Source organism: Populus nigra, chromosome 12, assembly GCF_951802175.1.
Source record: "Populus nigra chromosome 12, ddPopNigr1.1, whole genome shotgun sequence".
In the NCBI taxonomy this organism is placed as follows: Eukaryota; Viridiplantae; Streptophyta; class Magnoliopsida; order Malpighiales; family Salicaceae; genus Populus; species Populus nigra.
Window position 1 is genome coordinate 3,722,261 of NC_084863.1, and position 27,951 is coordinate 3,750,211.

Sequence of the window (27,951 nt, forward strand, 5' to 3'; positions counted from 1 at the left end):
ACTTGTTAACCTAATTATCCAAAATTATTTCAATCAATTCTTCTTGAATCCTCTTAGTTTCAGACCTTGTAATAGAGCCTTTTGTGATCCTTGTTGATTAGCATCGTCATTTCTTATTTTATGCCGAAACACTTTATAAAATAAAGATATTAATTTTTTTTAGTCTAATTACAAAACAAAAATGTACAATTTATAAAAAAAATTTCAATTTTAGCAACCCAATTCAAGGTTTGGATTCTAAAAAGGAGTATTATATATATATAAAAAAAACTAAAGGGCCTTAGTAAAACACCGTGGAGCAAGACTCAATTCACTATGAATTGCTATAGTGAATTATTGAGTGAATTATTGTTTACTCTCTCCACGGTGCAAGCCAGATGAGAGCAACATAAAGGGAAATATGGTTTTTTCACGGGGTTTAATTGACATTTACATTTTGAATAGGGTAAATTGGTCTCTTTATTTTTTTGCATAGTAGAATTCCTAAATTACCCTTAGAATGCAAACAAAAAATTTGGCTAGCAGGGACTTCATGGTCTTTTTTTAAAAAAGAATAGTTAAAAGACTGAACTACTCTTGAAAGAGAAAAAACATAACATGTTGTCAAGATTTTTTTTTGTCTTTTTCTCATGTTTTATTTTTCATGATTCTTAGGTTGTATGAGCAGTAAATCAATCTTCTGAAAAATAATAAATATTATTAAAAATAAAAAGTTGTTGGCGTGTGCTGCTCAAAATCCTTCGGGTTAATTGCAGTCTCATAACCCATGTCACTAGTTTCAAATATTATTTGATTTTTACAAAATAATTTTTTTAAAATTTTATCATTTGACATTGGATTAATAGGTCTTGAGTTTCATGATTTGTTCCGCTTTCCTTTTGTGTGGTTATCCTGATTTCATATCTTGAGCGACGTGTTATTCAGGTTAACCCGTTTTGACTCGAGTTTTTTTCTCAATATTTTTTTAAATTGATTTATTTTTTATTCTTTTCACTTTTTTTTCTACAAGGTTATCCCAAATTTATATTTCAAATCACATATTAATCAAATTATCCCATTCTAATTCAAGTTTGGAAACCCGTGGTGCAACAGTCAATCACGACTAGCTAGGAAGGAGTGCACAAAAATATGAAGACTCTGTAAAGGTGAAAACTACTCTTCTTCTTCTTTTCTTCTTCCAACGTTATCGACTTTGAAGTCTTTGATCGATCGAAGCAATAGTTATTTTTACCAAAAACAATCCAGATACACTTCATCACATGAGCTTTCGAGGGCCTCTCTAGTCTCCACCAAGCCAAGCCAAACTCTTGATGGCTAGCAAGATTTTTCCAAGTTTTCCATCAGACATGTTTGTACGTATGCATGCTGTATGAAACTTGCTTTTTTTATTCTTCAGTCTGATGATTTTTCTTCTCTTAATTTCCACTCACTCTTCTTTGCTTTTTTGTCTCTAATGATTTTCTTTTATTTTTTTTATCGGGAGTAATGCGCGATTGATTTCCAAACTAAGTATTTTGACCTTTCTTTAAAAAAAGGGGAAAAAGAAGGGAATAAATATAAACATAGTAGGCTTTCTTTAATTTTTTTCAAAAATATTTTTAAAACACAAAAATAAAAAAAAAAACTCTTAATTATCTATTAATTTACAATGGGTGGATACTCGATCACTCGGAGCTCTATACATACACACATACATAGATATATATAGACACGTCCTAGCTTCTTGATGGAGGAAGTTGACCTAATCGTCGTGCATGGAGCTTACGATGGCAATCGACATGGGCACAAGGGGCTCCTCCTCCTCCTCCTCCGCCTCCCCCTCCTCCTCCTCCTCCCCCTCCCCTTTCAGAAAAAGGAAAAAATAGTGATTTTGGAAGATGCGTTATACTCCATATAAATGTAATTGACTCTTAGATCGATGTGGAAAACATGGCATATATGCTTAATCCGAATGAGGATTGGACCTACCCTTTAATTAATTATCGTACCTTAAAGGCTTAAATATTAAAAATCACTTTTTCAGGGAATTAATATATATGGACATGCTAACCCCACAACCATGAAAAGCACAGGGATTAAGGGTTAATTTAAACCCTAAGATAAGATAAATGATGACTTTAGTGATGGCTGACTCGAAAGCCAAATGACTCTCGCTGTGCACCCCCTCTCCATAACACACAAGTACGTACCATAATGATTTATCATGAAGTACACACATTATTTTTTATTTTTTATTTTATTTTATTTTATTTTTTTTGGGTGGGAGCATTATTTTTTAGAGGCTTGTCCACACCACACAGCACACACAGAACTTCAAATCCCCCCTGCTGGGATTCTCCTGCTAGGTTTTTTTTTTTTCAGTTTTAAATGTAATTCTACTTTTTATATATGAAGGTTTAATACTTTGAATTTTTGCAAAAACTATTGAATTTAGAATTTGACATGTTGAGAAAACATGTTGGCAAGCAATGAGCATGGCACAGATTGTTTTGCAATATAATAAGAGATTAAGTGGGTTCAATAATTAATATTTAAAGTGAAAATTTACTTTCTAGCTCAAAAAGAAATTAATAAAACACATATCACATAATTAAAAATAAAGAAAATGTGATCTATACAAGTTAAAAATCTAAAAAACGAATAATATTTATTACAATTTAAAGTCTTCAAAGACTAAAAGCGTGAGACTTCTAAAATATTTAGTTTTTATGTATTTCAGTTTTGCATGTCAAATAGCTATTAAAACTAGAAAATTTTAATAATATTGAATAAGAAAACTAAAATATAATAATATTGAATAGAAAAATAAAAAAAATCATTCCTTTTAATTAAGATTCTTTCCTAAACTGAATAAATAAATATTTATTTTTTCAAAAAAAACATACATCAACATATTATAAATAGCTATTTGGAGATTTGATATCGTGGAGTTTTAAATAATCTCCCAACACATTAAATGATTATATTCGCCACAGTAAAAAAATCGTTCAGCAGTACTTTAAAACTAATGACTTGGATCGATGGTAGATTCAGGTTTTTTTTAATATTTTTAATATCTTTTTAATGTACTATAATAAAAAAATAATTTTTTAATATATTTTCAAATAATTTTTTAAAAATAACTGTTCTTATAATATTAAACTGGGAGTGAAACTCTCGTTATCTACCTCCTTCAAGAAACAAAAGTGCCATAATCATTGATCTACAGCACACTTTATACTTTTCTCTGTTTTTTTTTTTAAAAAAAAGAAGAAGAAAAGAAAATAGATTATTTCATCAATAATTCAAACTAATACAGTTCATCAATATTTTTAGATATTTTTTTATACAGTTCATCAATATTCTTTAAAAGACAACTTTTTTCTTGCGCAAAATAATTGAATTGAACAGAACTTTGACAGACATGAAGAGAAGGAACGAAATTCACAAACGTCAATTCATATAATTTTCTCTTTTGGCATAAAATTGAAAATTGCGTATTATATTACGGAGAATATTGAGGCTTTCCTTATTCGTATGAGGTTTGTACAAAGAGCACGCATGTGAAAACTCCCACCACATTCTCTCTTTTTTTGCTAAATATTAAAAAATATTATTTTAGTTCTTTTATGTTTATTTTGCACACTTCAAAAAAAATACTAAATAAAATATTAAAATATTTTTTTTCTTCCACGGATGTTATTTTTACATATCTCTCAAAAAAATCAAAATTAACAAAATGGGACCACTAAAAAAATAAACCAATTAAATGTAGCCATGAGGGAAAAAAAATAACATCAAACTTATTAAAAAATAATACAACACTTGTTTCTTTCATTCCGATATAATTGGCTCTTCAAATGGTTTTTTTCCATTGGAGTAGATATGGTAAAAAAAGTCATATTTATACTATTTAAAATGCTATTTTATCAATTTAACTCTTCAAAATAGTATTTTCCATTAAAGATACTCTTATATTTGAGTTTTAAATAATGGAGATTTCCCATCTATATATATATATAGTTTGTTTTCGTTTTAAATCTAAGCATTGTTTGAGCACGTTTGATATTATTGTAATGGTTGTTTTTTAAAGTAATTTTTACTTGAAATTATATCAAAATAGTATTTTTTAAATTTATTTTTAATATAAATATATTAAAAGATTTGAAAACAAAAAAAATAAAGTAAAGAAAAAAATAATTTTTAAAAAAATATAAAAATAAACGGGCTTTTTGTTTAGTTACGTATGCATGATTCATCAAACTATTAAAGGCAAGGGAATAATTTAGCAAGTCACCTTAGGATCTCATTGTGATGCTTGAAGTTCCATATTGGACAAAATGCAGTGTGTACCTCTACTCATCAACCTTCGAACAAATAAAAAACATCATTAAATTTTGTTGGGTTTAAAGGTTGCGTTGTGGTAATAATCGTGATTTTCGGATATAAGTGCAGCTGTATCTTTTATGATTATAGTTGTTCTTGTGGTTAGTAATAAAAGATGTTTGATTTAATATACCTAAAAGTTATCGTTAATTTTTAATATGTTTATGATAGTTGTTGTCTTTTAAATATTTTTTTATTTTTTAAAAATTATTTTTGATGTTATATATTAAAATGATTTAAAAATGCAAAAATATTATTAATTTAATATAAAATTTAAATTTTTTTAAATACGAAAATAAAGAAGCCAAAATTATTGGAAAAAGCTATTGTCGGAGAATATCACAATGAGCTTTTGATAGTCAAAGAGGATTGGTTGGCTTTCTCTCTCATGGAAAAGCCAAAACCAAAATTCCTTAGAAGCAAAGCAAATTGAACAGCTGGACAAACCGCCTTTGCATTTCAACGCAGCTCTTGAATATTGGAGGATAAAGTGTATCTTAAGACACAAACTTGTCGCCCTTGCATTGTCTAGGAAATGGGTCAAAGGCTACAAACATAGGACCAGAGCCACGGCCTCGGCCTACCAATCACCTGCTACGCCTACGGGTTAAATTATTTTTTTGTTTAAATATAAAAAAAGTACTTCAAATTTATTAATATATTTTCTACTAAAATAAATTATATAGAAATCTAAATACAACTTTGATAATGGCTAAAATCATAGTTTGACTTAAAAGAAATTTAAAATGATATATATTTTTTTATAAATATTGAGACGATAATATATTTGATCAACTTAGGTCAACCCGAATTAATTTGTGAAATCCACAACATTAATCATGAGACTGTGATAAACTCAACATAAAGCAAATAAAAATAAATTATAAAGGTTAATTCTCCATCAATCCAATATTGAAGGATGGAGTTGAGAAAAAAGTTTAATTAAAAAAAGAATAAAAAGCTAATGACTTGAATTGGTCTAGATTAACCCGCCAAATTTGCAATACTGGTTATGAGATCAGGATAACATCATAGAAAACAAATTGAAAAAAATTAAAGAAATAACCTGAGTTAACCTGTCAAACATGTGACTTAGATCATAAGACTAAAATAACCTTATAGAAAACAAACCAAAATAAATTATAAAACATAATTTCCAATGAATAAAATATTGAATGATGAAATAAAAAGAAAATTCGATTAAAAAAAGCAAAAAAAAAAAAAAACCAAGTCAATTGGATTAATCCGCCAAACTCGCGACTTAGATCATAAGATTGCTATGATCCTATAGAAAACAAATCAAACCAAATTATAAAATTTAATTTTCAATAAACCAACTAATGAAATATAAAATTAAAATTAAAAAAAACACGCACACTAATGAAACAAATAGTATTATGTTAGGTGATTTCCGGTAAAAGTACCATCTCTATTAGCATTTTGTTAATGTTACATAACTATAATGGAATAATTTAATCTGAACCAATAAATATTATTATGATCTCACCCAAATGAGTGAATATATATATATATATATATATATATATATATATATATATAGCTTTTATTGTTGAACAAATATAGTATAGTACTCTAATTACAACATCAACCTAGTTGTAATCTTAATTTTCAAAATATTAATATAGAAACTTTTGAAAATTCATGGATTAATTTTAAGAATGCATTTGAATGATTAAAAAATTTTGTGCAATATTATAAAATTTGTGTACATTTAAAACGAACATGGAAATATGTTTTCTCTTCTCTGATTCTATTGTCTTCATCTCTTCCATTTAACCAAACGAATACCTTATAGTTCAAAGGAGTCATCATCTTGCAATATTTGTTCTGCAGCGAGCTCTTCCTCTTCATCAATCACCAAGTATGGGTTCTTTTCCGTGGGCTGAAAATTGTAGAATATGAACACATAGAAAGCCAGGCTTGCACCTTCAGAAAGAACATACGTAAACCCTTCATATCTATAATCCAAAATACCCTCCATAGAAGAAACGACAACTCTAGTGAAATACAAATACATCACCAGACAAATGTAGAAATTCTTGAAAAGGGTTAACTTTTGTAGGTTCCGAGCAGCCTTTCCATCCGATTTTGATGCCTCTTTCAGATTTCGAATCGACCAAACGATCGGGAAAAACACAGCGCAGCAGCATATGACATCGATCAACAAGAAGATTTGGTTCCAGGTCCACCAATCCTTAGTTGCCGGCCCAGTTTCACTGATAACAACATAAGCTATGTTTTCAAGAACTTGCAAGGGAATTACTATCATCAAAACATTCTTTTCGCGTTCTTGAAGGTATGGTTTCAAGAATGACCATCCAGTGCCTATAAGGATGATCACAGTGAATAACATTATGCCCTTGAAGAATCCAAAAATATAGAATGCTACATCCCAGCCATGAGGAGTACCAGTTTTGCTCACATACATTTCGTCCTCAGACGCACATATCATTTTAAGTGCCTTGACAAAAAGCAACGCCCCCATTATTAGGTGGATCATGTCAACTGTTGGTCTCTGTTTGAAGCAAACAAAACTCCATATCCCAAAAAAGCAAGTATAAATGAGAAACATTGAGAGAAAAATTTTTGGCAGAAAGGTTTGTCCTATAGGAAGGAAATTTTTTGCACCATCTTGAAAGTTATACATCTCGGTATGTACATACATTGACACTTCAAATTCTGGCTGGCAATTTCCAAATACCAAGCTATATTCATCAGCCTCGTCAATAGATGCAGAGCCATTATAAGCTGACGTATTCATGCTAAGGTCATTGAAATTGAACAAGAGCTTTACATACCGGCTAGACAGAACACAAAAGCTTTCATCTTTACTTTGCAGTGAGTCATTCATGAATATTGTTGAGAAGGAAGAGTCTCTAGCCAGGAAAAATCCCATGGAAGAAGGGTTAAGTTCTGCCTTTCGACTTCTTGATTTCCAAGAGACGTCTTTTATGGAAATTGCTACCTGACCACCTTCTGTGAAACCAAATTGCTCAAACAAGATGACGGTACGAGAATCATCAAAAATATATGTGTCTTTTATTTCGGATGAAGCAAATGGGATGCTTGAAGTTAAGAACAACGCGTACAAGATCAGTAGTAGTGTGGGGGGATGATGATGAAGATTTTTAGAGGAATTATAAAATCTCATCTTGTAGCAAAAATCAGGGTTAAATTCTTGAGAAAGGGATAAAATGAAAGTGGGAATTTAGACCTTAATGTGGTGTTGATGGAACTGGGAAGGAAGAAACTAGGACATTGCTTCGGGCTTCTCCTCTTATAGAATATTGTTGGGTGATCGATCACATATTGTTGGTAAAATTAGCAAGAGAGGAACGATTTGAGTGCCAGAGATTTGGGAAAGGGAGGGAATAGACTTAGGACATGTGTAGGATTGACATTCATGCATGTCTGTAAAATAATATATAGCTTTATATGATGGAAAAAGCATGCATCTCCGTTTATTTATCAATTTTTTTCATGCTTTCAGAAGCATCTACTAGTCATCTGATATTTCTTTACAAGGATTGCATAATCTTCTGCATAATTTTCTGTAGAATGGTTTAGAATGCTTAATGTCTTGTCACTCTCATTAACAACAAAAATGGAGGAGAAGAAGAAGCAGCAGCAGCAGCAGCTTGCAAATATTAGAGCATCTGATTGAACTGTTTTTAGAAAAAAGATGAACGTTAAGAGATTGGTTCATAATCAACAAAGACTCATCTTCGAGTAGCCCAACACTTCTACAAGCTTAACAAAATTCAGAGCAGGCCATCCCAATAAATCTTAACATGCTAGTGGGGTATTAGTTACATCGTGAGGCCTCCCTTGAAGAAAAAAAATAGATGGAGAGAGCAAGGTTGTCAATTCCGTTCCGTTCCGCTCGGAATGACTGAAACATTCCATACCAATTCAAAAAACGGAACAAAACGGAACAAATTTCATCTCATTTTAAATCTCGGTCCGTTCCGGATTTTTCGGCTAAATTCCGCCCGAAACGTTCCGGTTCCATTCCACATGTTCCGTTCCGCTCTTGAAAAGTCATTGAATCAAATTGAACCTTATTCAATTTAATTAATTAAACCACCCAATTATAAAAAGCTCCTTTTTATTACTATTTTCTATAACAATGATATTAATAATAACATTGAAAATTATTATTACTATTTTCATTAACAATGATATTAATTTTTTAAAATTAGATTTATCACTAATATATATGGTTTATATTCATGTTGTTTTTTTCATGTTTATACTTTGTAGGAATTTGAGCAAAACAAGGGATGCTTTAGATTTCATCAGCTTAATAACATTGACCTAACTTTATATTTAAAATATTTTTGTTAAAATATTTTACTTTCATAATATTTTGATATTTTGTTTAAGTTGAATTACTTTAAGTTAAAGATCTATTTAATCTTGACTATTTAGAAATATTTTAAATTTTAAAATTATATTTGTTTGGCATTGTGTTTGTATTGCATAATTTATAATTAATTTATCTTGAATTTGAATTATGTTTGTTGAATATATATATATATATATATATATATATATATATATATATATATATATATATATGAACAGTACAACCTCGAAATGGCACGCCGAAACACTCCGAAACTGAAACATTCCGTTCCAATTGAAAAAACGAAACACCTACCGAAACGGAATTGACAACCTTGGAAGAGAGAGGTGTTCTAAATAAAAATATGCTTATAATTTTTCTTGAGTCATAAGTTTTATTTTTTATTAATATTTCAATTTTTTTTTATTTATATCTATTTTTTTCTTCAAGATGGATCTCGAGATATAAATAATAAGATATTATTAATTACTTCTTAAACACCATATAATTTCTTAACTAAAAAGGTATTAACCATCAAATAACTTGTGTCCCTTTATAAAAGTCATGAAAAATTCATTGTGTCCTTAGATAAAGATAGACAAAGACCATTATTCACTGTAATAGTATAATTAATATTTTATCATTCCAACAAAAAATCAATTTGATTCTCCATCCTCTTTTCTTTGCCAAAATATAAAGGTATTTTTTTTTGTTTTCAATTTAATTCTTATTTTTTTATTGCTATTTGTTGTTTTTTTAAATTGATTTTTTTTTAATTTCATTCCTCGTCATTTGAGTTTCATTTAATTTTTATATCAAATTTGATCCTCATTGTTTTTCTTCAAAGGTTAACACAAGTTGACTTTGATACAGCTGAGGGAAATTTTTATTTTTCCTTATTTTTTAGACAATTTTTTTGTTCTTTTATGAAATTGTTTTTCTTTTCAATTTCATCATTCAATCAAAGATAAAATACCTTTTGTATTTCAATTTTGATCCTTATTATTTTTATTTTTTGTTTTTAATCTTTTTGTTTAATTGATTATTTTCTTTAATTTTATTCTTCAATATTTGATTGATTATAAATTAAGTTTTCATGGTTTTTCTATATATGATGCTTTTATAGTTTCATGACTTAGGTCATTGGTTTGAAAAGTTAAACATGAACTGATATTGATTTTTTTTATATAAAAAATAGGTTTTGTAATTTTCTTTATTTTTTTTATCGGATTATATTGATTTCATAATCTAAGTCGAGGATTTGATAGAATTATCGGAGTTATAAATTTATCATATTAACTTAATTAACTCAATATGATTTTTTTAGTGCTTTTTTTTACCTAACTTTGTTTTTCTGTATTTAATGAACTGAGAATTAAGTTAAAAAAATCCTAGTGAAAACTTTTTGTTTAAAAAATTTGGTTAATTTGTTATTAATTTTTTTTATCGTTTAAATAAAATCAATTAACATGACATAGTGAGATCCATACCCAAGTCGCGGAAAAAAGATCGGACCCACGGTATAACTGTGGGAAACGGCTAATATATACTATTAGCCTAGAGAAAATCTAGAGACAATAGGTCTCCCATATAATTAAGGGGCTACACAAAGAGGGGATTAATTTAATCTCTTCAACAGTTCAACTGGTTGGGACAAAAACACAGTAGCTATCACTTTTCTACCATGAAAAACGTTGTGCTTTCTTGCAATTCCATCATCCCTACCAATTAACTTGAATATTAAGATTTCTAAAACAAAAGTCGCGCGCTACTCGTCTACTATGAGACAATTGCTTAATTTCTACCCTCTTGTTTGTTCAATTTCCCAGCTTCTTCTTCTTTTTTGCTGCCTCTTTCAAGCAACCCTTGCTGCAGCCTCTTTTTAGCCAAGCTATTAACATGTGATTTTGAAGGTGATATGTCCGGCATCGTCCTTCTCTTCTCTGCTGCTTCAGCATCCCGTCCTTCTAATCTCCTAGCTGCCGATTCTTTCTCGGCCTTCTTAACATGGAAGCTCACAAATTCTGCCACGATCTTTTCCGTTAGCAAATCTTCTGTCTTTGTTTCATCCCAGTCGGCAGCTTCTCTTATTTCTTCCACAAGTTGTTCAAAAGAGGCGCCATCAGCACCTTCCAGGTCTTCAATTCTTCCCATCTTAACGTAAATCCCACACTATGTATGCTCCAAGCTGAGCAAAGTATGATATGGAAGATGAAGCCTGGCTACAAAAACAAGGCTTTAGAATTCATCAGATCTGGAACAACGAGGCAACAGCACCATGCATTTATACATCGCACGATGTTACACCGCCAATAAAGAAAGGAGCACGACGTAGTGGAAACAAATAATAATAGTCAAGAAGTCATAAACAAGTAATAACATTGTTTTCATGGTAGAGTTCTAATGAATAGGAAACAAAAAAGAGCCTATCAAGGGAGCCCAAGGAGCCAGGGCTGCTGAAGACAAGCCTTACAGCGGAGCCTGGCCCATTGGACCCCGGTCCATAAAAATAGGAAAAATAGCAAAGGAAGAGAAAGAAAGAAGAATGGTAGAGTACAGAAAGAGAATTTTGACAAGAAGGAATATGGTCATAAAAGTCGTCGTCGTTATTGCTATTAAAAATTGCTTCCATCTCTAGAAATCTATAGATACAAGAATTATATAATTTATATAGAGGTGTTTAAAATAAATTAATCTGACATGAATCAGTATCTATGTCTTTTATATATATATATATATATATATATTGGATTTTTCGTCAACAAAATGCAATAATTTGGGATCATTAATTTCTGGTTAAAGATTAATTGTGTAGATTAATTATATTCTAAGAGAGAGAACAAATGTGTAGATTTATTGGCAAACATAAATCATGTATCTATATCTTATAATATAGTTATTCAATCTGGTCTAACATAATAAGTTGATTCAAAGTTTGATTTAAGTTAAGTTTCAATTTAAATTGATTTTGATATAGATCTATCAAACATTGGATGATACTATAGGTTGACTTTATATATATCTTTTTTAATTATTATTAATATAGGTGTTCGGGTCAACTTGCGCGTATCTCAATTAATTTCACGAGCCTTAAAGTTAACAATCATGTAAATTTTAAGTGGCTCCGGAGTTTATAAAACTTGAATTAGTAATTTTTAAAATACAAATCTAAAATCTAACTAATTAAATTGTACATTTTATATATATATATATATATATATATATATATATATATAAATCAAATGACTTGTGAAACCAAGCTATTTACCAAGTCAAACCGTGAGGCAGCTTGATAACTATACTCTTACAAACTGATAATTTAAACCAGTGAAAGATGGTAACACAAAATTTATCAGGACTGGACACATTTTACCTAAGATTTGGCACCACCCAACATGGCTGGCTGGCATAAACTCTACGGTGACAAGTGAACGAAGGCAACAGCACCGTGTGATGGACAATGGAAGTAGGGTTCAGTTGACAGCTCCTTTTTCAGGATTTTTTATTTTTATTTTTTTGGAAATTGTTATAATAATAGTTAAAGGGCATATAATCGAAGTGGATAGACAACATCAGCAGCATCCTCACAGCAAACATCAATTAAAAGGGAAGAAATATGCAAAATGTATTGCAATTTGTAGAGTAACACATAGATTAAAAGAAAGACAAGGGATCATGGCCATTCTTTCGAAAAACAAAAGACGAGGATCCATTCTCTATTTCTTTTTAAAGACATGGGATGTCTTGCTAGCTATTAGTTAGACTAGTTGGCGAGTTACATGTTATTGTTCGAACATGACACGTGTAAGTATGTGATTGTTAAGGATCTTGAGTTAACAAGTTCGTTTTATGATTTAGTTTTAAAAATAACCACTCATTTATATATCATATTAGAGATGTATCCACTATATATATAGTACACCAAAAGAAATTAAACTCCATTTTGTATATAGTAGTGTTTGACATTGTATTTTGGAAACGCTTTAGAAAAAAAATAAAAAAAATTTATTTTTTATTTTGCTTACTTTAAATTAATATGTTTTTTTATGTTTTCCTATTATTATTTTAATGTTCTGATATTAAAAATAATTTTTAAAAAATAAAAATTAATTTAAAGCACCCATTCATATCACTCCTATGGGCAGTCCAATTATTTTTATTAATTCACCCAAAAATAGAACACTCCCTTCTATTATATCTAGATGAACTCTTTTTTTTTTTATCTCTCTTTCTGGAAATTGTAATTGTAATACATAAATTTTGGTCACGCACTAATGGGTGGTGAGTTTCGATGAGGTGTGTTTTCACTAGTAGGCTCAACTCTTCTCATTATAAAGGAAGAAGGCTTCCTTGATTGATCATCATCATCATGGTATGCATACGCAAAGCCACCATGCCTTGTCACATCCATGCCTGCCATCTCATCCTCGCTTGAGATCCTTAACAAATTCAGCTTCTTTAGCCCGTAGAACAATGGACCCATTGTCATCGTGACCCACCCTGATATCACCAGGATCTGGATCATCTGTGCCGCCAATAGCTTCCCACCACCACCCATGAACAGCCTGTATGGCCGTCTCGCCTTGTTCGGATACACCTCATTCACAAATGCTTCCTTCGCGAACAACCCGGTGAACAGTAACCCCCACGGGCCGCATCCTCCGTGCAGTTGGGCCGCCTCTAACGGGTCGTCATACTTTAGTTTCTCTGCCAGCTTATTACACCCAATTAAAACCTAAGATGCAACAAAGCCACGGATGATTGCAGCCCATGGTTCTACCACTGAACACCCTGCGGTGATTGCAGCAAAACCTCCTAATAAACCATTGCAAACATCAAGGACATTCCAATGACCAACTAATACTCTTTTGCCGAACAAGGTAGTAAGGGCTGCTGTGCACCCGGCCAGTGTTGTAGTGACAGCTGTCCTTCCTACAGCACTCCACTGACCGTAATACCCTCCACTATCACCATAACTCTTCAAAATTGTCAGAAACGAACCGGGGTTGAACCCGTACCACCCGAACCACAACAAAAACGAACCGAGCACCACGAGCGAAGCACTATGACCGCGTAATACCACGGACCGACCGCTCCTGTCAAACCGGCCACTACGTTGGCCTTCGATGACAGCACCCCACAAACCAGCTATTCCTCCAACCATGTGAACCACACCTGAACCGGCAAAGTCAATTGCACCCGAACCGAATAAGAGATTATTATCAGATTTAACCGGACTGGCCCAACCATCCCCGGACCAAAACCAATGGGAAACAACCGGGTAAACAAAGCCAGTTAAAAAGGAGGAGTATATGAGGTAAGCAACGAATTGGGTTCTCTCAGCGATGGAGCCACTAGTGATGCCAGCAGCAGCTATAGCAAAAGCCCATTGATAAAGGAAGAAACTATAGTCGGCTTGAGAAGAAGGAAACTCTCTCAAACCAAAGAAATGGCGGCCAATGAAACCATTGCTAGGAGAGCCGAAGGAAAAAGCATAGCCAAAGAGATAGTAAGAAAGGCCACCAGCAGCAGCATCAAGAACATTAGTGAGCATTATGTTCATGGTGTTCTTGGCCCTCACAGAGCCAGCACAAAGCATTGCAAAGCCAAGTTGCATAGCAAAGACCAGGTAGGCAGAGAAAAGGAGATAAGTGTTGTTGACTGCATAAGTTGTGTCTGAGAGCTGGTTGGCTATGCTGCTGAACTGGGAGCATAAGTAGGTGGCAGCTTCTGTGGAGTTCACAGTGGTGGAGAGGAGAGGAGCTAGGTCTGAGGCCGAGCAGGCCATGGTGGAAGTGGAGAGAGAGAGAGAGAGATGAGCCAAAAGTTTATGGAAGATAGGAGGGTTGGGTATGAGAACATATATACAGAGAGCAAAGAGGGTAGTGTAAATCATGCAAGACTTTACACCAAAAAAAAATCATAACCTTTTTTCTCCCTTTTTTTTTTTTGAGAAAATGAAAAAGGATATTTTTTTTCTTTCTGAAAATTTTCCCAATCATGTAAATTGTGAGGTTCATAAGAAGATATGAACTAGGTAAATGTCATAGGATATATACAGGGGCATATCCATGGTTGATTTGGAATTTGGGGTCAATTGACCTCCCTGAATCGAAAAAAAAAACTATGGACAGTGTAGTAAATTTAGTTAGAATGTAAATTACTCTTTAATCAAGCTCACACCACTATTTTTTTCTTTATTTTCATTTTCTTTCCAAATGAATTAGTCTAAGATGTTTTTTTTTAATTGCATTAATTAAGGTTTTTTTGAATAGTTTTGTAACTAGATAATTCCCTGCGCTCCATTGCTGTGGGACCAAAAAAAAATTTAGATGTAAAAAATTAATGCTCAAAATAAAAAAAATTCTTTGATAATATTATTAAACTCAATTTAGCAAGTCAAACCAGAAACCTCATGATCATACTCTCTTCATAGCTCGAGTTTCAAATTAAACTATATAGAAATTATCCTAACGTGATTTAGTTGTCTTGATGAGTTACAAAAAAGCTAGCTAAAAAATGGGTATATGAGTTAAATGTAAACCCTCAGTAGAATAGAAAAGAAGGTAGTAATGAGTATACCGTTAAAGGAAACAGTGATTATTGAGCATTTCTATATAGGTTGTTAGGTAGAGATAGGAGATCTTGAAATGAGGGTAGATTTGTTACCAATGGAATTGTACAATTTTGACTTGATTTTATGAATGGATTAGCTAGTAGCATATAGAGCTCAAATAGATTGTTTTAAAACTCAGACGACTGATAAAAACATGGTTTGATTTTAAAATATTTTCAAGATAATATCTTTTCGTAAAAAAAAATATTGAGACGATGAGACATTATTTCAACTTGGATCAAACTAGATTAACTTGTCAAACTCGCAACCTAGGTCATGAATTCCATTGAGTTTAATAACTTTGTGTTTTTTTAAAACTAATTTTATTTAATTATATGATAAAAAAACACATGCTTACAAAACTGAGCACCAAATGAATATGGAGTCATTTTTTTTTAAATTACGATAACCCTATAAAAATAAATCGACATAAATCATGAAGCATAACTTTTAACAATTATTTTTTTCTGGAATCATTTTTTATTTAATAAAATGATAAAAAAATAGATGCTCAAATTCTATATAATTTTTTAAAAACAAACATAATTGTCCACCCGTTTAGATGCAATTGGCTCGGACCCAACTGGTAATAACTAAACACATCCCTCATGAATCCTTAGAGAGGAAAGGAGTATCACATTGCATACATGCAAATAAGGATGATAATTTTGAAATAACCATAGAAGGTGCCTAGGGTCAGTTGGCTGATGCACTCATTAGGGTGAGGCACTTTGTTCACATTCTCGTCAGGTTGGTGACGAGTCATGAATTTCACATTTGCAACACATGTATTTCTAGGGACATCGTCCTTAGTAGTCTAATGTAACATTTCTCTCTCTCTCTCTTAAAAGTTTTTGAAAAAGATAGAAGATGGACTTCTATGATGGAATCTTTTCTCCTCCTTACCAGAGAAGGCCACCAATGTGACATCTTCTCTCACCCTAGGTCCACTTCTTTCAGGTTTTGGTTGAAACTTGAACTTATCGTCAAGGGATGAAGCACTTCTCTTTTCAGAGAAAACTTTGATGATTTTGGGGTCCATTTTTGTTTCAAGTAAAAAAAAAGATAAAGAAAAAGATTCCAATGAAAAAGATATCTGAAATAGTTTTTTCCCTTTTAGATCAAGAATAAAGATGGCAAAGATAATTTGAGATCTTTATGCGGGAGCAAATTTTCAAAAAGCACAAAGACTGAAAGTAAAATAAAAGTCACAAGCAAGAACGACTAAGGTTAAAAAAAATCTTTTTACTTCCATCATCGATGAACGATTTTTCATATGATCACATATCTCTAGAAATTCATTTAATTATCATATTTAATGCGAGCCACCATTTTGTTTTCCTAGGAACACCTTATCCTATTATCCTAGTAAACACAAGCCACATAGGCATGAAGATCCCAACAATCATGTATGGGACACAGAAAGTCTTTTAGAGAAGGTAAAATGACTTTCATATGTTGCTAGCATGAGATTTTCAAAATCTGTGCATATAATACACATATTTGAGGGTTATTAATGAATTAACACTTTTTTTTCCAAGTCCTCTTTTCTTTTCTGAACAAATAAACAAATTTTAGGGTGATAACTCATCATCTCTAGGCTCAACCAAGTGTTGAATCCAAATATATATGAGTCTGACAAGCTTCGAGACCCACCATCTCCTGGGTCAACCAAACGATAAGCCTAAACTTGTATGGGTCTAACGAACCACCAAACATATTATCCCTAAACTGAACCAAGCATTGAGCCCAAATATTTTGGTGAACCACCAGACTTACCATCTCCAAGCTCAGCTAAACATTGAGCCAAAGCTTATGTGGGTCTAGCGAACCGCTAAACCCACAATCGCTTTCCTGAGCCCAAACATGTGTGGCTCTAATGAGCCAAACGTTGAGCCTAAGCTTGTGTGGGTCTAGTGAGCTGACAGATCCACAGTTAGAGATATTTCACTCTAATAAGTCCAATATATTTTATCTTAACAAGACAGATATTTGGTTGAGATGTGAACCTCTTCCTCTTCCATAAAAGAGGGGGAACTCGAGCTATAAAAGGAATTCAATTTTTCTCTATTACAAATGACATATTCTAGGGTTTTCTTCTAAAAGAGAATTATTTTTTTTTTATCATATAATATTGACTTAATTATTAGAAAGTCTCAAAATTCTAAAAAAGAGATTTTTTATAGATATTAAATATAATTTATCAGTCAATTCACCAAAAACAGATTAAAACTAGAAGATTAATAAGCTTATCTAGACTGGCATAACTTTCAAGCCCTGGGATGAAATTGGAATTCATCAAATTAGCTTTTCTTTTTGTACATTCTTGTCCTTGATAGTACAAGGTACAAAAACCCAATTATCAAGGATAACATCTGAATCAAGAAGTCCATTCTTTCTCGAGTTTAATGTAACCAAAGAAAAGAATTTTATCACTCCATACCTTAAGTCAAACGTAAATGTCATATTGTGCATTAATGTTGAGCCAAGTTGTGTCTATAATTTGCATCTATAAATAATAAACTTGATTGAAATAATAAACTATATAATATAGCACACACCACTAGAACAATCAAGCATTTCAGATTTGGAGGAGATTCATGTACGTAGTGGACAGCAGGTACAATTAGTTACCTTAATTTATGGAATTATTGTAGTAGTTAATCTGTTTATTTATTGTCAAGGATTTTTAAAAGCTTATATATTTCGTGAGGCTGCAGCAAATCGATCAAGTTACTGTGGTCCTCAGTGACGTGAGAGATGATGCTTAGACAAGGAAAGGTTTTGTTAATTGTCAGCACTTAAGACAATATTGTCTTTGGTTTTTGGCTAAATTATTCGAGTCAAGATCTAGAACAGATCACATCATTGTACTTGAAAGCATTTCATGCAACAGTTTATAGTTTGGATAGTAGCTATTTTTCCAAGAATTAATTGCATGAATCTTCAGTGCATATATCCACTTAGAACATAACATTGAAACAACAAAACTGCAACCAATCACTAATCTCAGCCTAATAGAGTGCAGAAGAATTAATTCTAAATACAGATTGATTTTCTAAATCAAAATAGTAGAATATGATGATTTATGAAGATTTAAAGAATATCAAGAAATTTCTTACATAAGATGGGCCATGTATCAATACAGGGAAACAAAACTAAAAGATGTAACATATCTCGCAGATATGTTGAAGTCATGTCCTTCAATTGAATGGTTTTCTTCCTCTTAGTGCTCATCACTTTGGATTTTGAATTTAAAACGGAAATGATCAAGCTGTAGTGCTAACTAAAACATGTTGGAATAATATGCATATCTTCATATGTTGAGATAGATTCTCAATACAAAGTGGATCTCAATGAAGATTCAACAAGTTTAGCATAAGATGACAAATGGTTTAAGAGCTGCAAACATAGCTAGAAGACAACGAAATATTTGACAAATGGAAATCAGAACAATGCAAGGTCAATGGCAAGGAAAGTACATGGCTACTCAATGAAGTTGGGGCCAACTCAAGAAAATAAATTAAGCGATTAACCCTTCCCTCTTTTAATATTGGATCAGCAAGACTGTAGCAGAAATAATCAATTGGCAACTATAACTCCAGATTACTAAAAAAACTCTTACCTCAAGGTTACACCTAATCAGCCTGTGACAGCATGCCTTTTGGTGATTTGAAGAATCTGAATTTTACATGATTAACAAATGCAGGGAGTCCAAGGAATCTGTGAGTAGCCAATTTGACAAGAAATGTCCTGGATGCAAGTTTGTGCCTGGTCAGATTGAAACAACATTATTCCATAATTCTTCCTGCAAATGGTCTCTTCAAAATCTGAAGCCTATTTAATAAATTTACAAAAAACAAGAACCACATGAAGTCTAAGGCTTGAAATGTCAGCCAACTCACACAGCTTCTTATTTGTCTCTGTCAATACATTAAGAACAATAATGCAAACTAAGCATGTTCACTATGGTCATAAAGAGAAGATTAGGTTAACTAACATGGATCTTTTGGGTCCGGTAGATTTCAGGGACTTATCAATTCAATGTAAAAATAAAAAAGAAGATTTTTTTAAGGTTTCACGGAACATAGTTCTTTAATTCTACACCATACACTCCTTGATTTCAACTTCTGCAAATTAATTTCCTGTCATTTTCCTGGATGGCTTTCTGCAAATGCATTATTCTAAGCATTAGCCAGCTAATTGCCGCATCTATTAGTGCAATAACTTCCTTAACTGCCATTGAAGTTCATAATCAATATGATAAAAGAGAATTGGAACATTTAAAAATTAAACTTGTCATTTCTAAACCATCTGTCTATCTTACAGACGTGACCTCGTGCATGCTCATCTATCCGTCAGATACTCAAGTATAGAGACGGAGAATTTGCTGTACTCAGCATCAATTATGGGGAAATTTCAGGTCTGATGTTTAGCTCAAGAGATGAATGCTTTAATTTTTAAAACTACCGTGTCACGGCCTTGCCAATATCTGGCAAGGACCTGGTACTTGAGAGATTAAAATTATTCCGCAAACCAATAGTCATTCACTTCCTAATGTTCAGGCCTGTAACAAAATTTAAAACTAAGGATCAATTCGATAAATGAAAAAAAAATCCTTGCACAAGTTCTACATCCCAACCATCCGTCCCTCTATAACTTTGAGTTGAAGCAATGAAGTTCCAAAAACAAAAAGAAAATTGACTAGAAATTCAGACCAAAGAGAATTGTTTGCTGATGAAAGAGAACACAACGCATGTATCAATTACAAAAATAAAAGGCAGGTGTGAACATATAAATAATGGCTGTACAGCTATATTATAAACCTGTATATCAAAGTCCTTGAAACTTCTACATAACAAAAGCAAACGGCAAAAAGCAAACAATAAAACTTCTTTAACTCATGACCTAGTACAGTTTCCAAAGGTAGGTCATAAAAAATAAAAATAAAAAAGGATTAGGCAATTATGACATCATACTTGAGCAGTTCTGTACTTTCATTGTTAGACAAAATACTAAAACCTTGATGTAATCACTTTAGGTGGAACTGATGACTTCTAGCCACTTCAATACAAGAACATTAAAAGGCGAGGTAAAATAATCCGAAAAGCCTCAATCTTCCTTTGACTTGAGTTGTCTTGCAAGTAAGAAAAGTGCCACAGTGGTACAAGCAGACAGAAAGGCTGATGAGTAGCAAAGGGCAAGTAGAGCTCCTCTTAGAGACTGCATCCAGAAAATTTCAGGTTTTAGCACGCCTTGATTATTAATAGGTTCTAAGAGGAACAGAGGGAATTAAAATCCATGGTGCATTTTTCTAACACCTTAGCCAGAAGTAAAGCATTGTCGTTTGCATACTCCAATGAACTTTCTGGAATGCTTTGAATGCCTTGAGCTAGTTCCCATGAAACAATCCTACATTTCAAAATTGGATGTTTAAAAAATGTTTCTCCTCTTTGTTGTAAAATAAAATGTTGAAAAATGGAAATGACAATTTATATGGAATATTTACCCAAATACAAGTCCAATGACAGCCCCAATATTAGCTTTCTGTGGTGTTATTTCAACCTGTAGTTCTCCAAACTGCAGATGGGATTAAAATTGCTAATTATATATTTCATGTGTACTCCATCTCTTTGAGGTAACATCTCAATAAACAGGGGGCTATCAGCTACCTTGAAGACTTTTGTTTCTTTCTTTGATTCCTCATCAGTTTCCATTGGTATTGAACTTGCAGAAAGAAGCTTTCCCGTTGTAATCATTGTTTTTGCAATCTATAATGGTTGAGTGGTAATAAATCAATTGCCTTGCTTCAGAAACACAGTCTCCAGTGTAACTAATGTCACATGTAGAAAGGAATGACATTGTTGATGAGCTTGCTACGTATAGATGATACATCTGAGATGCGGTATACTACAATTGACATAAACCAATTCCTAGTTCTTTTAACAAAGATTTCCAACAGCAACTGGAATATTACTATTTTTCTTTCATCAAGGGACTCCAGATGGAGCAAAAGATTGAGCTCAGACAAGCAATTTACCAAGTGAAAGTATCTTAGTCCATTTGGACTAAGTAAAAAATAGTGCAGCTAATATGGCAGTTGATTTTTATCCCACATACTGTATCCACTACAAAAGGATTTTCAATATACATTTTGCGTAGTAATAATATGATAACAATAATGAAAGCACAAGATGAGCTTTAAAGTTCGATGAAGTACCTTTTGCAGTTCACCCTGACCATACTGTCCCATGGATTGGAACCTCCTTCCAGCAGATACCAAACGTTTGCCAAATGCTAAACAAGCATAAAATGAAGTACAAGCTTCAGATTCTGAAAAAAACTCAAAACCATGCACCCAATGTCAGTTATGAATACTCCTATTCTTGCCTGATTTAGCATTGTTTGTTAAAGAGCTCTCCAGCATAGGCAAATTGCTCGCTAAAGCTTGGGAAGTTGATGTGTCACCCAGCTCCCATGCTCGAGAGAGATTTAACAAGAGTTCTCCCAGCTCTTTACCGCACTAAAAAGTTACATCCAAAAGTAGTTTCAGCGAAAATTTCTTTTCATTGTAGTCAACAACATTACAAACATAGAGGACAAATAAAATGAGAATTAGGTGACAGCAAAATGGTGATATACACCTGCAGTTCTTATTGCAACAAACTGGTAGAAAAAAAAATGATAGGAACTACAAAAGTCAAATGAATTATACAAATCACACTAGGCAACCTCTAAACTTTACACTCTACTAATATTAGCACTCTATCCCAGCATACCAGATCATCCTAAACATAACCATGGGAGCTTTACTATGTACCCATAATGGGTTTTTTAAAGATTCTTTGAGCTCAATGGCCTAGTAGATTGGAGTCCTGCCATTTGGCATACTGTACTTACTCATTTCTATTTATAAAAAAATGTGTGAAAACAAAACAACTAACCTCATCAAGAACCGGTCCATTCGAAAGATCAAAAGCTGCATCATTTAACTACAAACACAAATATAACACCAACACAAATTCTCTCAATTGACCAATAAAACAACATCTAACAAACAAAAAAGACAACTAAAGTACGTTAAAAAAGAAAATCACAAATTCAACTCACATCTAATCGAAGATCACGTGGTAATTGTTGGAAATAATCTGGCGGAAGATCAAAGCAGTCCTGCAACACCACAAGACAAAAACACAACAAAAATCGCTAGAACAATATACAGTTTCGGAAAATTTAGAACACGACAGTACATGCAAAATATATCTAAATGCGTATGTGGGTGCTTACAGAGAGCTCCTGAAGGAGCGGTTGTGGAGAAGGGTCAATAGATTGAGGAGAGTCTGATGATTCTGTGAGGGCAAAAGGTGGGATTTTGAGAGGTTTTGAGAGGAGAATCTTCTTGGGTTTTTTAAGAGAGGTTACAGAAGGGACGTGGTGTGGATTTTGGAGAAAGAGAAGGGTAGGAGAGGAAGAAGAGAGAGTTGGCAGTGGTTGAAGGAGGAGGGTAAGACAAGGCATTGTCTTTTTAGCTCAGTTATAAATGTGTCAGCAGCAACTGATGTTCTGGTTGGTAGTTTAGAGAGGGAAAAACTCGAGCTTGAGCTTGTTAAGGACTGACACTGTGTGTCTCAAATTGTGGTGTAAATAAAATAAGAAAATCATGATGATATTTGTGAAGTTTATATATGTGATTTTGGATTGGGTGGGTTCTTGTTTTGTTCCATTTTAAAGCAGATTTATCCTCTCTTTTTCAAATTTTCTAAGGTGGATTGATTGTAGCGGTTTCCTTTTTTCTTTTTCCAAGGAAAATATTTGTTTCCAAATGTTTGACTTAGTCTTTTAATTGAGTTTAATAATGTATTAACAAATTATTTTTAAAATACTTTTTATTAAAATAATATATTTTTAATTTTTAATATGGAGATATTAAAACTATCTAAAAATATTTAAAAAATCAATTTTAAATAAAAAAAATTTTAAGTTTTTTCAATTTAAAAATACATCAAATTGCGGCTCTCTGTCGAAATCCATCGTCAAATTTTCGAAACACTACAGCAACCCCCTACCACTGATTTCATCGTCTGAAACATATCATTCGACAAAATCAGTTCCGTTCATTTGCTATCTCAAACACCATTCCAATGGGAGCTTGAGCAAATTGGCACAATCAGACAGTATTCCGTTCTCAGCGGGGTAATAAAACTTCCAAGTTCCCTTGGAGAACAGAATGGAGCAAATTGTGCCAAATTTGCTTTCAAGCAAGAGATGCATCTCCTTTGCTCTGGCAGCTAAGGGAAGCACGAGACGATTATTACCTTTCATGTTCAACCTGTTTGCCTTGTATATTATTTCTTCTGTTCCTTTCTCCACAGAATACTGTCTGATTCCTTCATTCATGCGGTCTAAGCAGAAGCTTGTTTTCTTATTCTTTTGGTAACTGTACCTCGAATCGAACAGCACAAAAAGCTCAAGCTTACATCATGATATTGGTCTGAATCAGCTATTTGCAGAATACTGGGTTTGAATTTCACATGCATCAGAAGCTGAGAAAAAATCATGATTTAACAAGTCCTTGTGGATTGAAAGATCATCTCTGCTAAATTAAAAACAAGTTATTTTATATGAAATAAACGGATATTATCAAAAAATTTGCAAGATTTTCATCTGCATTGAGGAGACAACAAATGCATAGGGCAACATAATATAAAAGAAAAATGAAGACTGGTTTGGTGAATTGTTACATTGATAACAATGGCTCGGCGTAAGGAGATCTGGCAAATTGTCTTTTCTTCTAACTGTCAACACCACACCATGTGATTTGGCAGATGGGGCACTCCCTAAACCAGAACAATATATCTTGAACCAAACACAAAATCACTGCTGTCTCACTAGTTGCAAATTCTAATCGCACTTCCTCTATGAGAAAAATTCAGTAGAAGTTACATTTAACGCTATTTTGATTACTCAGTGTATTCAACTTCCAACCTTGGCGACTTTTCTTTGCTCAATTTGGCCTGTCAATGGGCATTGCATCTCTGTCCAACTTATGGGAACCATTGTTGCACCTGCAGCAATCACCAAAACATCAAAGAAAATCAATGCATTAACCTATCTGATTTGTTTCTTAAGAAGGTAAAAAACCCGTGCCATGCTAGAAGAATATGCAACATAAAACATACAAGTAGTTAAGCAGTGAGTTCGATCATGAATGTTTTTATATTTTCTGGTCACCAGAGATGGCATTGGCAGCCCAACTATAGAAGAAGACTTCAAATCAGACAGGGCACCCTATTATTACCAATGCCATAGATATTACTAGCTTGACTTGAAGGTGACACTTTACAGTAACTTTATTGCATATTAGGATTATCTCTTCTTCTGGTAAAAAGTAGAATAACAAATTACCAGAGTAGTATAAAAATGGCACTTTTTTTTTTTCCAAATATAAAAGTGAACTGGCTGTATTTTATGTGATTTTAAGTCACTTCAAGACATCAGACGCCATCAAAACTTGAGATTGGAGTTCAAAGAATTCTGTTTTCATCAGATAATTAACACCCTTGTCCTGTTCCATATCAGATAATTTACAGTATAACAATCTCAAAACCAAATTAACCTGGCCTGGGCTCACTTCCAAGGAATATGTCCAAAAAAAAAAAAGTTAAAGCATCTCTACAGTTGCTAAGATAGAATTTAATAGTGAATCAAAGGTGTTTGATGCATGCATCTAAGGTGGAAACACAGGAGTAAACAAGAAGAACTTGAAGTAAGCCCTGGTTACACAGAAAGGATTTGGTGAAGGAACGACATCTTACCCATCCATAATATCACAAGAAGACAAAAATTGCATCTCAATCAGAGTGCAATGGCATCAAAATCTAAAACACACATCAGTACAAGCTGATATGATAACCCCAAGAGAATGCTAAACAACAACCATCAGAGTCCCACTTATCCATGCTAACAGGGTTGAAGAGTGGTTTATCACTTATCTTCTCACATGATGGTAACTTTGTTTGATTGATATACCCATAAACTATGAATTCAGCAAGAGGGGAAAGAAACCGGAATATAGAGAAATACAATAGAAATAGGGAGAAAAATGACTAGAGGTTCACATTGATGGAATACAGGTACACAAGCACCAATGAATTTTGAAAAGCAGAAGCGTGTACTGGGTAGCACAGACAGTTAAATGCAACAGTCAGGAATATGTCTCATTGTACTTCAAACGCCTAAATATGAATACTTTCTAGAACAATAAATCTAGTAGAAGCTTACCAGCTGCGCTCTCTGCAGACACAACACCTAATTCATTCTTCGCAGTTGAAAGATAATAAGCTCGTGCATCTCCAAGTGATAGCTTGTTAACAGCATTGCATCAAGGAAAAACTTCTTATTTTGTTACATCAAGCTTATTGGGAATTGGTATACAAAATTGTGGCATTTAACACCACAATTCATGTGAATGCAATGATCTTTATGGCAGAAAAGTATAAGAACTTCAAGCATAAAGGATACAACAAGAGCTCTGACAATGTCACCAGGCCGAAATGATAAATGCATATCCACTTTGTCAATCTCAGTTGCTCTTACATCTTGTTGTCTGTTAAGAGAAGAGGTTATCCTCAATTTTTATGTGCTATTAACTTCTCTGTATAGCATGCTAAGCTAACACAAATAAAAGAGGCAACTAAGCAAAATAAGATAACAAACCACAACGTCATCTTACCTAATTATGCCAGTAAACTTCTCTTGCACAGACTTAGGACCAACACACATAATATCGGCCGAAGCTGTTTTTGCCATCACTTTAGTAACCTATCAAAATCACAATTCAAAAAATTAAACAAAGATAACAAGGCTTGATAAATACAAAATAAGAGGATAAATGAGTAAGTTTTACTCTGGCAATGACAACAGATCCAGGCTCCGGAACAGCACCATGGGCCTTGTGTCCAGTTACTTCAACAGTTGGTCTCTGCAACGATTCCAAATCTCAACAACAATACCAAACATATCAAGATTACCATATGCTTAATTACAACATTCGAAAACTAGAGAAATTGCATCAGCTGACATAGCATGTCAATACATCGTAAGACATTACTCAGCATAACACACCAATTTACAATTTTGCTCCTTGCATCAATCGATACACATTTCCAGTACTAGAAATTAGTCAATTAGATAACCTCTTTCACAGAATATTGAGCTTTATATGGACATAGAGAAGAAAAAAAGCTTCTTAACCAGATATTTAGGCTCCTTTCTTTTGCATTTTAGTGATTTCCTTTCGTTGCATTGCATAACTCAGATAATTTATCCCTTTATCCCACTTTCTCCCTTCTGGGCAGCCAAAGTAAGCATAAAGAACCAAACTTTTTTTATTCATCCCTAACAACTAAAGCCCAGCACTTTCAACATCTTACATTCCCTACCCTAACACCACTAAAAAAAATTAAAAAAAAAATACTGCAAACTTCATGAAACTAGCAAAAACCCAAAAAGAAAAATGGAGAGAACCTAACACCGAAACATCTAAATTTCTCAAATTCCCTAAAAAAAGCAACAAAAAAAAAGGCAATCCCAATACACAGTAGCCATATAGAAAAAAAAATTGCAATTTTTTTGTTTTCTAATTTCAAGAACCAACTATCTATAATCAAAATGATAGTAAAGCTTAGAACTTTAACAAAACAAAAGGGGGAAAAGAAGTACCTGGTCAGGAGAGTCAGGAGAAGGAGATAGAGTGCGGCGGAGACCAGTGAGAGAAGAGAAGACGTATTGTATATCAGTGTCGCGATATGATCCTATGTAGGCTCCTTTTCCTGCTTTTAGTTCTGTTGCTTTGCCTAATACTTCTCCTGGTGTCACCATCTCTCCTTCTTCTTGCATTCCTGCTTCTTTTTTTTTTTTTTTTGGTTTACTGAGAGAAAAGGGAGGCAGTGGATTGTGGCTGTGGAGACATGAATTTCATGCTTTTGTAGTAAACAAACACGCTCTTGGGTAAAATATTTTTATTTTTTATAATATATATATGAGTTTTTTCATTATGGTTTTATAGTTATAGTTCAGGAATTGCAAATTAAAAGGTTTATATATACATGTAATTAAATGAATAAAAATTTATATGTGTTAATAAATAAATAAAAAATTATTAATAATATCTAAAATAAAACTTGAAAAATCAATAGGCAAATATAGATCAAGATATTTAACTTCGTAAGACGGGACATTTACTCGATTATATTTGATGATTTTTATTTATTAAAATATTTTTTATTTAATTAAATAATAATAGAAATAGAAAAATATATTAAATTGATTGAATAAAATAAATAAATAATATACAAGGCTACATATATTAAAAATATTATTTGACAATAAATATTTTTTTATTTTCAAAAATATAACTCATCTATACAAAAGATATAAAAAAAAATCATACATGAATCAGAAAAACCTTTTAAAAAATTAAAAGCTTAACCAAAAAATCATCATCATTTAAAAAAAGTTTTCTAAACAAAATAAAAGAAAAAGGGTATTAATGTAAATAAAAGAGATAAGGTATTACATTAATTGAAATAAAAAATATAAA

The 27,951-nt window shown here is 32.6% G+C and overlaps 1 protein-coding gene and 1 pseudogene across 1 annotated transcript; both read right to left on the bottom strand.

Moving 5' to 3' along the window:
• Nucleotides 1-6,076: 6,076 nt before the first annotated feature.
• LOC133669075 (protein CANDIDATE G-PROTEIN COUPLED RECEPTOR 7-like) lies at nucleotides 6,077-7,758 on the bottom strand. The gene has a single exon (XM_062089085.1). It carries the CDS (start codon nucleotides 7,535-7,537, stop codon nucleotides 6,176-6,178), a length of 1,362 nt encoding a protein of 453 aa, XP_061945069.1. The 5' UTR covers nucleotides 7,538-7,758; the 3' UTR covers nucleotides 6,077-6,175.
• Nucleotides 7,759-12,870: 5,112 nt separating this feature from the next.
• Nucleotides 12,871-27,326, bottom strand: LOC133669897 (uncharacterized; annotated as a pseudogene).
• Nucleotides 27,327-27,951: the final 625 nt, after the last annotated feature.

Excerpts from the sequence above, each read along its gene's own strand:
- LOC133669075 (XM_062089085.1), bottom strand. The coding sequence starts at position 7,537 with ATGAGATTTTATAATTCCTCTAAAAATCTTCATCATCATCCCCCCACA.